At 38.7% G+C, this 16,873-nt stretch overlaps 1 protein-coding gene across 3 annotated transcripts in view; it reads left to right on the top strand.

Moving 5' to 3' along the window:
- Window positions 1-521: 521 nt before the first annotated feature.
- pip4k2aa (phosphatidylinositol-5-phosphate 4-kinase, type II, alpha a) overlaps window positions 522-16,873 on the top strand; it is a 29,233-nt gene continuing 12,881 nt past the window's right edge. The window contains exons 1-6 of one of the 3 annotated variants that reach the window (XM_082546285.1): window positions 522-935; window positions 13,661-13,758; window positions 13,904-14,000; window positions 15,212-15,364; window positions 15,776-15,922; window positions 16,050-16,088. In XM_082546285.1, the coding sequence (XP_082402411.1) occupies window positions 13,694-13,758; window positions 13,904-14,000; window positions 15,212-15,364; window positions 15,776-15,922; window positions 16,050-16,088 (501 nt within the window). In that variant the 5' untranslated portion in view covers window positions 522-935; window positions 13,661-13,693. Of the gene's footprint in view, window positions 1,648-13,660; window positions 13,759-13,903; window positions 14,001-15,211; window positions 15,365-15,775; window positions 15,923-16,049; window positions 16,089-16,873 lie in introns of all 3 variants that reach the window. The other 2 variants (XM_082546283.1, XM_082546284.1) reach the window with 2 other exon arrangements.

Genomic DNA, 16,873 nt, shown 5'->3' with positions numbered 1-16,873 from the left:
TATAAATAGAGCTCAGTCAATATGAAAAGAAATGCGCTGCCGTGAAGGGTGAGCCATAAAACAAATGAGCTCTATACCGCATCAGCACATTGAAGCCTCCTGCTTTTACAGAGGCACTGACACAGCATTGTGCCAGTGGAAACAGCATAGTATGCACCTGAGGACCAAATGACCTCCAAAGACATTATCTCTGATGGTGTGGGTGTATGTATATATATATATATATATATATATATATATATATATATATATATATATATATATATATATATATATATATAATCGTATCTACAGATCTACACCAAGTAGGGATTGACTTGGATGGTGCACGTCTCTGCTAATCCATTACTATTATAGAGGCTGCAAAAAACGGGGGTGGGTGAAGAAAACTGTCATGTAGGGCAGCCTCACTGAAAAAGTGTATAGTTTTCATTCAGTTATAACATTTTTGTTGCTGACAAGAAGGGTAAATCCAAATGCCAAATATAGACTAATATAGAAAGGCTCTTGCGCTATTAAAATACAACAGAAAGGTATCATGGGCCCGGTAGTGGAGGGCAGGAGTAGTAGCGAATCAGAACAGGAGACACTGCAAAGCTCAGCCCGTCACCTCCCATCCTCCGAGCTGTCAGTTGCAGCGCACATGAACATCAACGCTGCGGGAGTGGACCAAACGTTGATATTCTTGTAACGTCGAAATATTTGCTCCTCAATGTTTTCATTTAAACCGGGCAAAGACACCACAGGATACACGCCCTGTCATCTCTGTGGACTAAGTACAAACGCGTAGGAAGAGGGCTGAGCCGCTCGCTAGTCGCCGAGCAGCTGGCTAATGGCAGTAGTTAGCTTGCAGGCTCGATAGCTGGTGAACGGAGTCCGCTTCTGCTTCTTGCCGTCATTTGGTTAGAGAAGGTCGGGGAGGCTCATATTAGCTGGTAATTCTAAGCGTCTAGCTACCCTTCAGCATCTCTAATGTGCTATTTTTTTATATTTAAAAAAACAAGCGCGTGTTCTGTGGGTCATTTGCCACGGGGGCTTAACAATTGTTCATCCTCCGTACGTTTACTGTTTTTACGAAATTTAGCTTTGATGTTTGCTAGCTAACAAGCTATTCTCGGCTATGCTAACGCTACCTCGGTGAGACTTTACATCGCAGGAGGTGCAGAGAGCTCCAGTCGAGAGTTAAGGAAGGAAGAGTAGTGACTTATGATGTGGGCTGGCGGAGAAGCGTATGACGGTTAAGTGAAGAAGAGCAAGCAGTATTAGGCTAAACGCTTCGTATTTCCTCACGTTAGTTTCTTTCGAGCTAGGGCCACAGCGACAGCCGAGCTCTGTGGGACTTTAGATGAGGAAAAGAATCGGGGCACCTTGGTTTGCTGGGATGGCTAAATGAATAGTACTGACACTGCTGAACCGTGAGCTGGTGGCCGCTGTGCCAGCTTCAAGGGAAGACACGCTGTCGGGATTATCGCACAGTCTGCAATAAACCAGCCAGTTTTCTTAAAGATGGCTTCGGCGAGCAGCATTGCCGCATCCATTGCGAGCAAAACCAAGACCAAGAAAAAACACTTCGTTGCCCAAAAAGTGAAGCTCTTCCGTGCCAGCGACCCTCTGCTGAGCGTGGTTATGTGGGGAGTCAACCACTCGGTGAGTCAGACCGTCCACTGTCACTGTGATGATCTACGGTTATGTCTCCCTCGATCTTTTGATGTTCCACATTAAGGCTCACTTGCTGTCAGATATCAGCTTTTGTGTTACTGCAGCTGAATAAAAATACGAGGTGACAGCTGTCCAGCGGTTCACTGAACTGTCACCGTAAATACATGACTGGCTTCAATTAGCGCAATCCATTAGTAATGTTTGCTTTAGTGAGCTTTTTGTAGTTGCAATAGTAATGTCGTGGATCTTATTAGGCCGTGGTTTTGATGCATGCATGCGCGCGTGTGTTCGTGTGCGGTGAACTCGCTTTGGCTTCCTGTTGTGCACATGTAGGATAAGCTCCTAGGGCTCTGTGTCATGAGAGAGCAGATCTTCCCATGCAAGACAGCTTATCTCTGCTGTCTTTCTCTTCCTTTGCTGAATAATTGCTGCACTTGGCCACTTCTCAGATGTTGGAAAAAGCACACAACTTGGCAGACAGAGGACATGCAAATATTTCTGGCACCAAATCACAAGTATTATACCTGTAAGCAGTGTTTTGTAAAAAGATTTAGGCTACACATAGATGACAGCTCCTTTTTTGTTACAGTTGTAGTATATAGCTTATCCTTGATTTTTGCCCAGTTTTTAAAATCGTAATTATAGCAGAGTTATAACTGTAGGGCAATCTTTTGGCACCAGACTGAATGAGGAGAACTGATTTCCAAGGTATAGCCAAATGAGCTGAGCAGCAGCATTCATATATTTATTAAGCATACACGTTTATTTTTATGTTAGTTATAGATTTTTTTTTAACAATGATGGCAGTAACCTTTATTCTTTGATTGTAACTGATGCTCTAATTTCTCACGCTTTATTTTTCTCTGCCTGTTATATATATATATATATATATATATATATATATATATATATATATATATATATATATACACAAACAAACAACAATAAGAATGTGCATGGTAGCAAATTAACTAAGAATGAATGGAGTGTCTTCTAATGACATCTCTTTTCCTTTTGACAAATGGAAAAAAAAAGTTTACCTTTTTTTAATGTAATAAATCACCTATTTGTTCTTAAATTATTTAGTTTAAAATGATGCACTTTGTTTTATTAATAGCCAGACATTTATTTTCACTAATGACTTTTTCAGCAGTGATCATAGTCTATTTTGTTTTTGTCCATATCTATATGTCAGTTTGAGGCAGGTTGAGGAGTATTTGGTGGATATTTGACATACTTGCAGCACTGTGGGCAGATTGAGGGTAAAGTCTTTATGGGAATGTGTTACATTTTTTTTTTCTTTTTTTTTTACTCTGCAGCATTTGATTTTTTGGAGTAGGGTTCATTGTGGCAGTTTAGTGTGGATTACAGAACCTCAGAATAGTCTGACATGCATGATGCCAAGGCAGCTAAAGATCTAAAGCTTTTATTCTTTATCTAAGCTGTAGTCTGTAGATGGATCACAGTCACCTGGCTAGTGTTAAGCCTGAAGGCTCAAAGTAAGAAACACGAGAGTTTTACCTTTGTGAAGCTATGCACTACAAATTAGTCAGTCTCTTGTTCATTGAAGTGCCTACGAAAGATAAATGTATATAAATATACGCCATTTGTCCTCACTTTACTGGTTTTGCTTATCAGATGTGATGTAAGCAGTTGTATCAGCTAGATGGCCACCAAGCTCTTAAAACCCTTCAATAAAAATTTATGGTTATATCATGGATTATTAATTTTTATTTATTTATTTATTTTGTCACATCAGTAAATTTAAGAGAAAATCATTTGTTGGTTTTTGTGTTTGTCCATGCATGTCAAAGCTAGGATTATATCATAATCATTTATCGGATTCAGGTGTCTACTTTTGTGCTGTGTCAACTGTCTGCTGAAACATTATGGGTCAGTGCCTTGTAACCATAAAAACCTAGAGTTTGAAGAATCATTGAATACATGTTCAAACTGTACTCAGATTGCTCAACAGTGCACTGGAGTCGTCAGCACATTCCCTTGTTATGCCTTAGGCTACTTCTCCTGCAGTTTTTCTCAGCAGGTACTCAGCTTGTCATACTATCAGCTATGTAAAAATTACATTCCATGTCAGGTTACTAGATTGAGCCACTGAGTGTTTAGGCCATCAAGTATTGATATAAGTAGGGCCACCCCTTACCAAATTTGCCTTGTTGACAAGTAGTTAGCTACTCATGCACATTTATGATAGCCATCTATCCATTCATCTAAACATCCATCCATTTTAAACTGTTTATCCATGCATCATTCATTTTTTTTATTAAATTAATTATAATTGTATGTATAGGGAGCATCTAAAACTGCTGTTAACTCTTGAATTATTTGAGATATTACATATCTTTGGTAACACTATGCATAATTACAGAGATACAGACCTCTAGTATAAGCTTTAAAAATCTAAATTTTACAACGCCACACAGGAAGCCGCCAGTTAATGATACCATTAAAGCAACAGTCAGCAAGGACTCTGTTCCAATAGTAGAATGAGTGTTTAATTGGCTATTATTGGGCTTTTTGTGCATTTAACATGATAAGCCATGTTTGACGTTGATAAATGGTAGGTGAATGTTTGCCTGTGGGTTTTGCCGCTCTATTGGGGCTGTCGTTTACTCTTGAAATAAACCCACTGTTTGGATTTCCTGCCTGACGCGTATAAAATTAATAAATGGAGGAACCAGCTGTGTAAACAGTAATATCTATCTATAAGTGACTTTTGCCACTTCAGTGAGACTTTGAGTTTTGTTGTTTTGTTTTGTTTTTCCTGGCAACCAACCAGTGAACTAACACTCTTCTCATAAACTAATGTTGGGTTGGTTATTACGGGTCAGCCCGAGCTAAAGGTCACTCACTGCAGCAAGGAGATTGCAAAAGTAACATGAACTAAAAAGGGAGTGAATAAAGGGTGAGGCTTGGGAATGCCACCAGACTGCAAAGACAGTAGGACATTGAAACACATTCATTCATACACATGCTCTGCAGTTGTAACCACCCTCTTTAACCACTGTGGGTTGTCATCTGAATAATCCAAATTGTCTTGGCTTAAAAACCAGATTTATTTGAATTACTGGTCCGTTCATTTCTCCAGTGCAGATTAGATGCCAGTAGTTCCAACCTTTATATTAGTCCAGTGAAGTGAGAATGGCATGCAGAAGGAGACAAATAGAGTGCCAGCAATCATAGGAATAAATGAGATGTTTAAATGATCCCGTAAACTATGTGTATGTCATCAGAATTGTTGTTGTGTAATAGCTAACCAAAGATATGTACTTTGAAGTATTTAAAAGCTTCCTTAAAATAACCTGCTTAAGCAAGTAGCCCATTTTATTTTAATCCTAGTACTTTGAAATGTTGTCAGCATATATAGCATCTGTTTTTGGCTGCACTAAGATTATAAATTGGGATTGGGGTGCCTCAAGCCATAAAAATTGCAGTGTGGATTTTCGAAAAGAGTATTATTTGGTCCTTTTTCTTGCCTTCTGCCATTGTCAGGAAGATTTTTCTCACTATAAAACTTAATAAAAGAAACTTACATGACAGCGGATTTAGACCATAGCTCTAAGTGTCTAGCTTGGGGGAATGAAACAGGGCCTGTAATGCTTGTTTCCAATTCTAATTTTTAAATCTTTTGCTCTACTAGAGTAGCTATGAGTGATTCACATTAAAAAAATAAAATAAAAAATCATTTGTTTAATCTTGTTGGTGCAGCCCATGTTCATCTACTCCCCAAGCAAGGCTCTCCCATAGAGGCCCCCATGCCTTTAAAACAGATTTATTCTGATTGGGTGCCCCTTGCACACAGCAGGTTTGCACAGCAGGTGTGTGGGACTGCTGTGCTCACAAGCAGACCTTTGTGCCTGCAAGACCATATTACACTTTATGTGACCTCAATAAAATGCAAAAAATGTTTATTTTAACCGCTGACCACATTTAAAATAACCATCCGAAACGGTAAACTTATATATGACAAAAAATAAGGAAAAGCGTAGAATTAGCACTTGGAGCTTGCAGGATATGGCAAGTTAACTAACAGTCTGCATTCTTGCTGAAAGTAGTGGCTTTCAGAGGGAAGGAAAAGTGTGGTTCTTGGCTCTGTCTTATAGTAACGCTGTTATTATGCTTTAGCCTGAATGTAAATGAACCTAGAATAAGACAAACTAGCAACCCATTTTAGCTTCTTAAAATTGCAACACCATAAAGCGTTTTCTCTGTGTTAATGTTTTCACAATACAAAGAATACTTTACAGATTGCATCTCTAACCTGTGAATATTTACTGCTTCTTAGTAGTGTTACCATGGTGAGCCAGGGACTTCATAGAACCCAGTCTGTTGCAGAACCTGTTGGCATGAATTTAGGTCCTAACTCACCTGATGTGCCAGATGGTTTGCAACTCTGAACCATCTGGGAAATTGTCCTTGGAGTCTTTTAAAAGGGCAGGCACTAAAAAAAAAATACTTGGCTGTAGATTAGATGGCCAATCAGATCAATACACTACAATAGAGAGTGCTGAAGAGGAAAACCAAGCCTGGGGAAATTTGAAACCTTTGAAGCTAACTATTCTGTAAGGAAAATTTGTGCATAAAAGATGCTCATAGACATTCAGTTCCCCCCCCCCAAAAAAATTCTAGGCAGATGGCTGTGTGACCCATCTGTCTGTTGTCACACCTTAAACACTCCTGTAGCTGTGACCTTGATAGGCTTCCTGACGGGTCGCTGTTGCCATCGTGATCTGTAGAATCTTTCCAGCTACCCAATGGTGAAGTCAAAAATACTTGTTTCCTAGAAAGATGCATAAAGGTCCTGGCTACTGCAAGCTAATTTTAAAAATGTTTTCAGGTGCCAAACACCTTGCATCTCCAGTTTGATTCTGCAGTGAATCTGGCTCAGACTCCCCTGGGAGTCTGTAACAAGGGATAAAGTTTTGGTTTGTCTGTCAGGTCTATTTGTAAGTCCTTGTGTTGTATGAGGGCAGTGTTGGAAGAGAAGTGTGTCAGAATGTGTTCTGCTGTTGTTGTGTGAGTAGATTTGTCATTGGCTGGAATGCTGCATTGTGACTGTTTAGGCATCCTTTACATTAATGTAGCTTTGACTCCAGCATTTTCTGACATGCTGTTGCATATAATCTGCTCCAGTGCTTTTAAAACTAAAATAAATTTGATAGGTTGTGTGTTGATTTTTATTTTACCAGTCAGGCCTATGTAGCAGGATCTAAATTTATCTTTGTAGGTAATCGTTTCAAGTTTAAATTAAAATAGTTTTGTTCCTTTTTAAAAAATCTGGCTCCCCCTGATCTAAATTTTAATTCATACTAGCGCTACTATTCATTCTTTTTCTTTCTGTTTCTTCACGAAACCCCTCCCCTTCCTGCAGATTTTTAACTAGTTTTGTGAGGGTCTCTTTATTTGCCATCCTGTCTATGTGGCTCAGTTTCATGCCCTGTCCCCCTCTCTCCTGCCTCATTGTCTCTGTGTCTGACTCAGAGTAGCTGTGCCTGCTTCTGTGTATTACATAAGAGTTTGATTCTATAAATATCTGTAGGAGTGACCCACAGCTAATACGTGTGATGATTATGGAGAAAAGCTGAAACCTCACATCCTGTCACCCTGAGGCAGTGACAGACAGAAGAACTTGTTGAAGCATGTGGTTTACTTGCACTGAGCATATAAAATTTTTTTTCCATTTCGTTATCGCATGCTTGTGTGCATGTGTGTCGCCTTCAATACTGTGTACTTGCTTGTGACCATGGTAACTGTAGAAACAAACTATAATTTAATAGGTGCATTTCCGTTTTGTATTTTGTTTTTTTAAAAAGAGGTGGAGAGAGAAACACAATCTTAGCAGCCTCTTGGAGATCCTAATATTGAATAATAATGGTTTAAAACATAGGTGTCAAACTCTGGCCCGCGGGCCAAATTTGGTCCGCAGCCTAATTACATTTGGCCCGCGAAGCCATACCAAATTACTATTAGAGCTGGCCTACTGGTATTATACAGCTAATATATATATTGTTTAGTATTAAGCTTTGCTTGTTCCATATTCAGTTTTTCAGCAAAACGTGTTTGAGTCCATAAGAAAAGATTCATTCTTATATCTCGAGGAATAAATATATTTCAATAAATATTAACGTTAGCCCGCAACTTTGTTCCAGTTTTGAATTTTGGCCCACTGTGTATTTGAGTTTGACACCCCTGGTTTAAAACATACACAGGATGTGACGAAATCAATGGCAAAATTACATTACAAATTTACGTTACATCCTGCTCTTGTCTTTGTAGTAGGGGTGAAATGATTCTGCAGATCCATGGTTAGTTTGTATCTTCTTTGTTTTTATAGTTTTCATTCTTAATTATTTCCATTTTGTTTGAACCACAATAATCTATAAATATAACATCAACCACATCTCCACATAGTTCAATTGCGGTGGTGATATTGGTAGTGAATCTTCAGTGTTTTACTTTGCATTTCTAAGCATTGGCCCTTTATGGCTGATGGGGTGTTGTCATCACCCTGGCAGGCAGGCGGGTGGGTGACATGGACACCCAAGTTTGTGAATGTGATAACTTGAGAACAAAGCAACATAGGAGTTTCAAATTGATAACATACGTGTATCTACTAAAAATCTTTGACGAGTTCGTAGCTCAGTGACCTCAGCCTCAAGGTCAGGGGTCAGAGGCCAAGATTTCTTAAAATTTTGTGAATGCGATAAGTTGAGAACAAGGCAACATTGGATTTTGAAATCCATACCATAGGTGGATCTATTAGGAAGCTAAGGGGTACCCCTGGCTACTGCCAGTATTTTTTCTTTTCCCCAGTACATATTGAGTTACCTCGTAGTAAGGTGACTTTTTGTATTTCCTGTAAACCATAGAAAGAAGGCTAACCTGGATTGTGATGCAGTATTATGTACTATGTCGTAGACCACCACTGCTTGGGACTATGGTGAAAGTTGGTGTACCAACAGTTGTTATTGTTCAGGCTCAGATCTTTTTCGGCATCATTGCATTTAGAAGAACATGTTATCTTACATTGGGATCATACTTACGTTGACATGTTTTCAAAACCACACCCATTGTGCAAAAATTTAAATCAACAGATAAATAACCGTGGTTCTAAAGAAGTTAAAAATGCAAGATACAGAGTAACATATTAGCTTTGTGAACACTGTAGGTAAGTCTTTATTGCAAAATACCATTTTTATGATATACAGTCATGTCAAAAAACTGTTTTCACATGACTCTGTGCAGTCCTATTAAATGCAGTACCCTCCATGATTTAATAGCTTGTAGAATCACCTTTTAGCAGCAATAACTTGAAGCAATCATTTTTTTGGTATCTTTTTTTTGTATTTTTGTAAATCAGTCTCTCACATTATTGTGGAGGAATTTTGGCTGACTCTTCATTACAATTTTGCTTCAGTTCAGTTAGGTTTGCATGCATTCATTCATGCACAGCTCTCTTTATGGACTGCTGCAGCATTGTAATTGAGTTGAGTTCTGGACTTTGGGCCTTTCCAGCACCTTGAGTGTTTTGTTTTTTTTGTGTTTTTTTTTTTTAGCAACTGTTGTAGATTTTCTGCTGCGGAATCACTCTCTTGTTGCATGACCCAATTTAAAGATTTAATTTACAGAGGAATTCATGGTCAAATTACCTTGCAAGGTGTCCAGGTCCTGTGGCCACACAGTGAACCCAAATCATCACCCCTTCGACCACAGTTGGTATGAGGTGTTTGTGCTGATATGGTATTTGTTTTTCACCAAAATAGCTCTATTTGCACTATATGCAGCCAGACACCTCCAATGGAGCGTCACTTGCTTGTGGAGTGTCACAAGCAAGTGTCACCAATCTCTGTAGATTTGGTGACACTTGCTTGTGATCAATCAAGTGAATTTGATAAGCTGTACCTAAAGGTGTGCATAGTTTTTCACTGGATTGCACAATGTCCTGTGGAAACTATTTTTTTCATACTGCCATAAGCTAAAGTACTCCAAATTGCCTTTGTGGCAGTTCCTGTTGCAGTGTATCGCCTGCACCACATTTTGCTGTGATAATTAACACATAGATGGGTAGATTGGTGTTGGTTTCACAAGGATAAACCAACACCAGCAAAACGTTTGCAACTGGTAAAGATAGCAAAAACAGGCTTTTAGTAATAGCTGCCAAAGTTGATTAAAACCACTTATGTCTATGTCCATGGGAGGACATAGCTGTCACTGTGTTTGTCGCTGTAGGCTGTGCTTCATTTATTCTGAGTCTGGTTGTGACACATTTGTTTAATAGGTGTAAACACATGCAGCAGCGCTGGTTATGCTGTCTAAATGTTGCGCTGAAGCTGCTGTACTTCCGCACTCCTGTGATGTATTGATAGCAAATCTGTCATAGTAGTACTGCTGATTCAAATAGTTGTACAGCAGGTTATATTCATAGCACCATACATTAAACCACAGGCACAGCAAAAGGCTGAACAGTACTCGTAGCCAGCAATTTCCTGACAGTTCAAAGTGGTTTTATGTTGTTCAAAATTAAATCAGTACTAAAATCAGTACTAAGCAATAAAAATGCATCACACTATACTTGCAGTATCTACTTGCACTGATGTGTACGGTATGGTCCAAAACAAGAGGGGAATCTAATCTATAGTTAATAATATTCTCTCATTTAAAGAAAAGAGAAGACAGAAAGGTGTAAGTACAATAGAAGTTGCTTTATAAGTAGCAGTCCAGTCTATTTACAATGTTAACACAAGACTGTGAATTACTTTCATTTACTTGTCTCCTTAGAGATGTTTAAGGTTATTTTATGTGTGCCCACCAATAGCCTATTTAACAGTTACAGCTAACGTTTAAAAAAATAAAAATAAAAATCTTAAAAGACATTGACAAAAATTCCCCTGAAGCTAAGATCCTGCAGGTCGCAAGGCTAACAGTTAACTGGCAGAAACCCTAAATAACCTTTCTAGCCATCACTAGAACAATGGACAATTTTCCCCAACTACAGCGTAGTGAAACATGTTTTTCTTAAAAGCGAGACCAGACCTATTATATGCAACTATCAAATAATGGTATGTGAAAATGTTTCCTGTTTCTCTTTCTAAAAATGTTATGTTTGACCTTTACTAACAAAGGTTCAAGAGGAACACATCAGAATAATTACATTACCAAGTTAACTTTTTCCACTGATAACGCATTCTGCTTATAGTTTGCAAATCAGTAATGGTGTTATCAGAAAAGATAAGTATGATCATGATTGGTCGCATCTTTCCTGTTCATTGTCAAATATGTCCCTGAGGGCTACCCATCTTGATTGCGGGTCTGATTAGTTTTGCTTCTTTTATATAAAAGTCTGGGAGTAGTTTTCTTTTCAGCTCTGTTTCATTCACTCTTTCAACTATTAGTGAGTCATCTGTCATTGTGCAGAAAGATGAGGCTATGCCGAGCTGCTGACAAAGCATGCTATCTTCACCAACTTCCTGTCCAATGGAGCAACAGCGCACACTTACTTCACTCTGGGCCGGAAAACCAGTCTTCATCACCATGGAGACAAAAAGGAAGTGGTGGTGTGAAATTGTCTGCAAGTTTGATAGATGGAGGAAAATAAGCACATGAACTGGATGGTCATATGAGAGCCTGAAACATGAAATAGCTCTACTTAACATTATATGGTGTGGGCTAGGCGCAACTATAGTCAACTATAGTGAAGTTTATATACAACATTTCCACAAAGGCACCTGCGCAGATGTTTAGCATCAAGGTAGAAGCCTATAAAAAAAATCTTCATTTGTAAAACATAGGGCAACATTGTCATCCTGGGTAGGCACTTTCTCATGTTTCCTTTTGCTGTTTTTATGGTTGTGAAATTTAAAGGTAGCAACAAGGACATTTGCTGAAACAGTAAATCTACACAAATGGTCATATGAGGGTAGTTTGGGGAAAAATGAACCTCAAGGGACCCATCGTCTCTTTTATCTAACAGATATTTTCATCTCAATTGTCATTGCTGAACACTAGTGTCCTCACAGACACGTGTGTGTGTGTGTGTGTGTGTGTGTGTGTCTGTGTCTGTGTCTGCGTGGTGTGATGAGGCATTGTCTCTGCTCTTGTGTGAAATGCAGCTTTGTTGATTAGGTGACATCTCCCTTGTGTACCCAGGATGCATCTGTTGTATTACGTCACTGTGACGATAGTGCCTGTCACAACAGGGTGCTGAACCATACTTGGATATGACATCTGTGAACTTGGGTCCAGGTTCAAGTGGCAGAACAGGCTCAGATTATATACTTGACCAAAATAAATTAATATCATGAGCCTGTGGGGAATTAGCCCTACATCTTGGCTGTGCTGGGAATTTGTTAGTCATTAGTTACAGATTTTTCTTAAATTATTAATGCTGAATGTCTACATTTTAATATAGCAGTTTCGTCATATATAATAATTTGAGAGTGGACAAGATCATAGACGTATTCTTCCACGCTCAGCCTGTTAATACATGTCTTCACCTGACTGTGACTGGTATAATGAACTTTCTGTTGCATACTGTCTCCAACATTTCTGCAACTTTACAAGGCTGCAGATGATCTGCAATGGTAAAAACATTGGATACCTCGTTTAAGTGAGATGCTGAAGTCGTGATATGACACCTCATTTTGAATCTCAGCACAATCCTAGCTGTAAGCAATGTAGAAAATTTAAATCACATTTGAGACATGGCTGCAGAGGAACATGCACATGTCTTGTTATTAATCAGTCAAAATGAAATATTTTAGGCTACTCCCTGCACCGTCATCACGAGTGTGCTTGGTGGAATGATTGGAGGGTTATTAATAGATTCAAGCAACCTGCTAGGAAGCCTGCCGGCAGCCAACAACAAATGCACAAACACACACACAAATACACACATCGTATGTGTATCAAGCTGTGCCTGATTCATAACAAATGTCAGGTCTGTGCAGTGCAGCAATGTGAAGCATGGCCAGCTCCAAGGGAAGCTCCTGCAAATGTACCATAGGTGATCACAGCTCTCCTGTTCACTGTATAAGGTTCATTGAAGCATCACTCTTGAAATTCAAGGTAAATGTCACTGGGGGTTTTGAAAGGATGAGTGCTCAATTTTTAGCTAGTAATGAGGACACCCCAGTTTCTTTTAAAATTGCATTTCAGAGACTAGAGAAATGCCATTGCACACTGAAAAGAAAATGTCATTATGCTCTGAACTGTAAACATGTTCTATCAAGAAGATTAGAAAATAGCAGGGCTTCACAGACTGCAGGATCTTGAAGAAGCATATTAAGATTAACTTTTCTGCAACACATTCTCTTACTCCTACAAATCCACATGTTATCTAGACTCTATTTATGTCTTGTATTAGACATTATATTGACATTACAGGCTGCGTGTCACTCTTTTTAAAGTCCCCATTTTGTCATTGTCTGTACATTTAAAAACAATGACAAACATTTGCATTTTCTGGAGCATTTCCTTTTGATTCTCTTCACTGCCTGTCCTTCAGATTTGTAGATGACATGATCCTAGAAATGTAATCTATTAAAATGTTTACATCTCCAGTTGTTCAGTGCTGAAGATTATCATTAATTGATGGCCCTGGACACATTGGTTAATGCTCTTTTAAATAATAAAGCACAATAACTTGTATATCTGCTTTAGTGTGGGTTACAAATTCATCCATCAATGTTTTGTTTTCAGGACCCCAAATTTCAGATATCTCAGTTATGTAGGATTGATAACTGTAATATTAGAACAGCCAAACCGAGCACAATCCATGTTCTATCTTAACTTTATTTCCACATTGTGTAGAAAGATAAAATGAAAGAATCCTTTAAGTGTTAATTTCCTCGGTCACTACATCATATTTTGTCTAGGATTTCTGGGACCTCTTATACACCACATGCTTCACCGACATGCTTTAAGCTGCTTCGTTTTCCTAGATGCATGACTGATTGACCCTGTTTTTGTGTTTTTCTTTGCACAGATAAACGAGTTAAGCCATGTCCAGATTCCCATCATGCTCATGCCAGATGACTTCAAGGCCTATTCTAAGATTAAAGTGGACAACCACCTGTTCAACAAGTAAGTTCTTTTTTTAAATTCCAAAGTAATTGTGTGTCACCAAAATAAATGTGTTTTTTAAATTAAGCATAAAGGAGTAACAAAACACACTAAATAGCATTCATGAATTCTTCGTTATGTTTTTCTGATTTTTGTGTACACACAGGGAGAACATGCCTAGCCATTTCAAGTTCAAAGAGTACTGCCCTCTGGTGTTTCGAAACCTCAGGGAGAGGTTTGGCATCGATGATCAGGACTTTTTGGTAAAAAAAGACTTCTACCATTTGTAGTATATGATTGGTTTAAATTTGAATATTGGGTTGTCACTTACTAAAGATAACCATGTTTTTTTAGTAGATGTTTCACAGTCTAATAACTTTAACAATCTAAGCACACTTAAACACGTAACTACTCCAAAACAAATGCAGTCATCTTTTCCCTCTTTTGTTTGAGCCCACTCTGTCTTCAGTTTTTGCTCTTTCCCAGTAAATCCCTGTTTCCCGGTGCAGTATGTGAGTTGGCTGTATTTGGATGTCATTGTCTCCCAGCTCAGTGCAGCTGCCCCTCTTACATGTTTTCATTAGGGCTCAGCTGGCTGCAGTAGGAGTTGAAAGTCACCAGTCCAAAATGCCACATTGTCGCTATTAAACTGGTATTAGACACTTGTTGAAGATAGAAGGTTTAAAGGTTTGTTTGTTATTTTTCATGGTGCTTAATGTCAGACGTATTAGTTTATGCTTTGGGAAGGTCATTAGAGTGCAACAGTAACCATTATGTTAAATAAATTATGAGAAAATTGGTAACCACTGCAAAAAAATTGATAAATTTAAGCATTTCTTTAGCATGTTGAGCTTGTTACTCAAATGATTTCAATATTGCACTAAGACTTGGTCATTTCTTACTTTTCATACTTTTTAGCAGTCTCAAAAAGCAAATCTTCTGTAAGCTTCTAAACATAAGAAGAAATGATATTGTTGTTTCTGCCACATAACTCCAAAGTTTGTTGTCATTCTGCAACATAAGCAACATAAGCTAACAGTTTAAGAGAGGGGGTGAGGAATTCTTAGAGAATGAGGGATTGAGCCATAGGGTATTGGATCATCTTACTTGTGAGCTCCAAAGTCTGGGCAGCGGCTGTTTACGTCTGTGTGTAGCTTTGGCAGCGCAGCAGCCATAGGGGTCAAACCCTCATATGTTTAGACTAGAGTGTGGGAGGTGGTGAAACAATAAGAATTGAAGCAGCAGATGTACTTGCTGTATTTCTGAGCTCCCTCACAACTGTGCACTACCTCAGAAATGTAATTTCCCTATCAGCTATTCAATAATGAGAGGTCAATATGAGTTCTGACTCTTTTTCAAAACAGGTTTTATAGGGAAGTTAGGATTGTCAAAGAGCAAAGATGACAAGCTGCTGTCATTTCATTGTGCCCATCCTTATCCTTGTTTCATCTTTGTTTGTGCTCTGTGTTTGCAGAACTCTCTGACACGCAGTGCTCCCTTAAACAGTGAGGCCCAGGGACGCAGTGGGGCCCGCTTCCATACCTCTTACGACAAACGGTACGTCATCAAGACCATCAGCAGCGAGGATGTGGCCGAGATGCACAACATTCTAAAGAAATACCATCAGGTGAAGAGGGCTTTTTTAACTATAATGTATGACTTACTGTTTATTCTTCCATAGGAAGAAATAGATTATGCTAGCCTATGGCTGATGAAAATAACATCAAAAGGAAAAGGGACAAGCTGTTGTCTTTAATAATGCAACTTCTTATTGATCTTGCAGTTTAAGTAGTGATAAAAAAAAAAAAAAAAACTTTATGGGTTCCATAGTCATGCCATGTCCACTGATAGCTGTTGTAATAGGAGCCCCTTACTCCCTTTAGTCTGTTTATCATCTCTCAGGAAAAAGCTAAGTTGTGCTTTGCTTTAAAAATCTCTTTCTTTATTCCATAAACTCTCCCTGTTAGTACAGGCATTAAGTATCCATTGTGACTGAAAAAAGGGTCATATATTTGTCTTCTTCACACTCTTTCTGTAGTTTATTGTTGAGTGCCATGGCAACACGCTGCTTCCTCAGTTTCTGGGGATGTACCGGCTCACAGTGGATGGGGATGAGACTTACATGATTGTTACTCGCAATGTCTTCTCTCACCGCCTTTCTGTCTACAAGAAATATGATCTCAAGGTAAGAGGGAAGGAAAGAAGAACACACAAAAAAGAAATGAAATGAAGGAGGAGAGGTGATCAGATACAGCATGAATGTGAAAAGAAATTGAATCCGTGTGTCTTTGTTTTTTGTTTGTTTTTCTAAGGGGTCCACTGTGGCAAGAGAGGCGAGCGACAAGGAGAAGGTATAGTCACCTGCTGAGAGCTAAGGTCCACTGTTATACATAATCACGAATACTAAATATCTGGATAGGACTCTTAGCCATACCTGTCTGCTTTGAGCAGTAAATGATATCAATTACAATTTTAGCTAGAATTCTTAATAAAAGTAAAAGCTTTAGATATCAAAGCAAACTAAACAAGTCCACCAGACTTCCACTTAAATTTGCAAAGTGTTGCTTAATGAAGTTCTGAGAGGATTTGTGAGTTGGTGTCGTCTTAAACAGCTGTGCTGTGTACCCTGCCGATGTCTTGGTTCTGGTACTACTGAACAGTCTGGCAGTCTGAGGAATAGTTTAAATATAGTATATTAAACGTGAATATTTTGTTTAAATAACATGTCATAAGAAAGCCATGTGGACGATTAGAGAATGAGAAAGAAAACAACCTGTTTCCAGTGTTTTCAAACAGTTCCAGGCTCACTGTCATCACCCAAATGGTTTAACTAACAGGACTCTGGTGTCTGCTTTTGTTTCCCTTTGGGTGGGGATGACAGTAGCAAATATCCATCTCCTTCAGGTAGCACCTACTTTGTCACTCCATTCCCTTTCTAGCCACTGCATGGTATTTTTGTTCCTTTTAATTTGCTTCATTCCCTCTAACCTGGCTTCTGCTGATCCATTAGTTCCCCTGCTTGTTGTCTGTGTGTGAAAGACTGATGGTTGTGTGCATCTGCGCGTTTGACTCTATGTCTGGCTGTTTGTTGTTGTAGTGTTTTTATTCGAACAGATGTTGTCTCATGATTGAGTAT

This window comes from Aulonocara stuartgranti (assembly GCF_965226115.1).
Source record: "Aulonocara stuartgranti genome assembly, chromosome: 9".
In the NCBI taxonomy this organism is placed as follows: domain Eukaryota; kingdom Metazoa; phylum Chordata; class Actinopteri; order Cichliformes; family Cichlidae; genus Aulonocara; species Aulonocara stuartgranti.
This window is presented reverse-complemented; position numbering and strand designations above follow the sequence as displayed.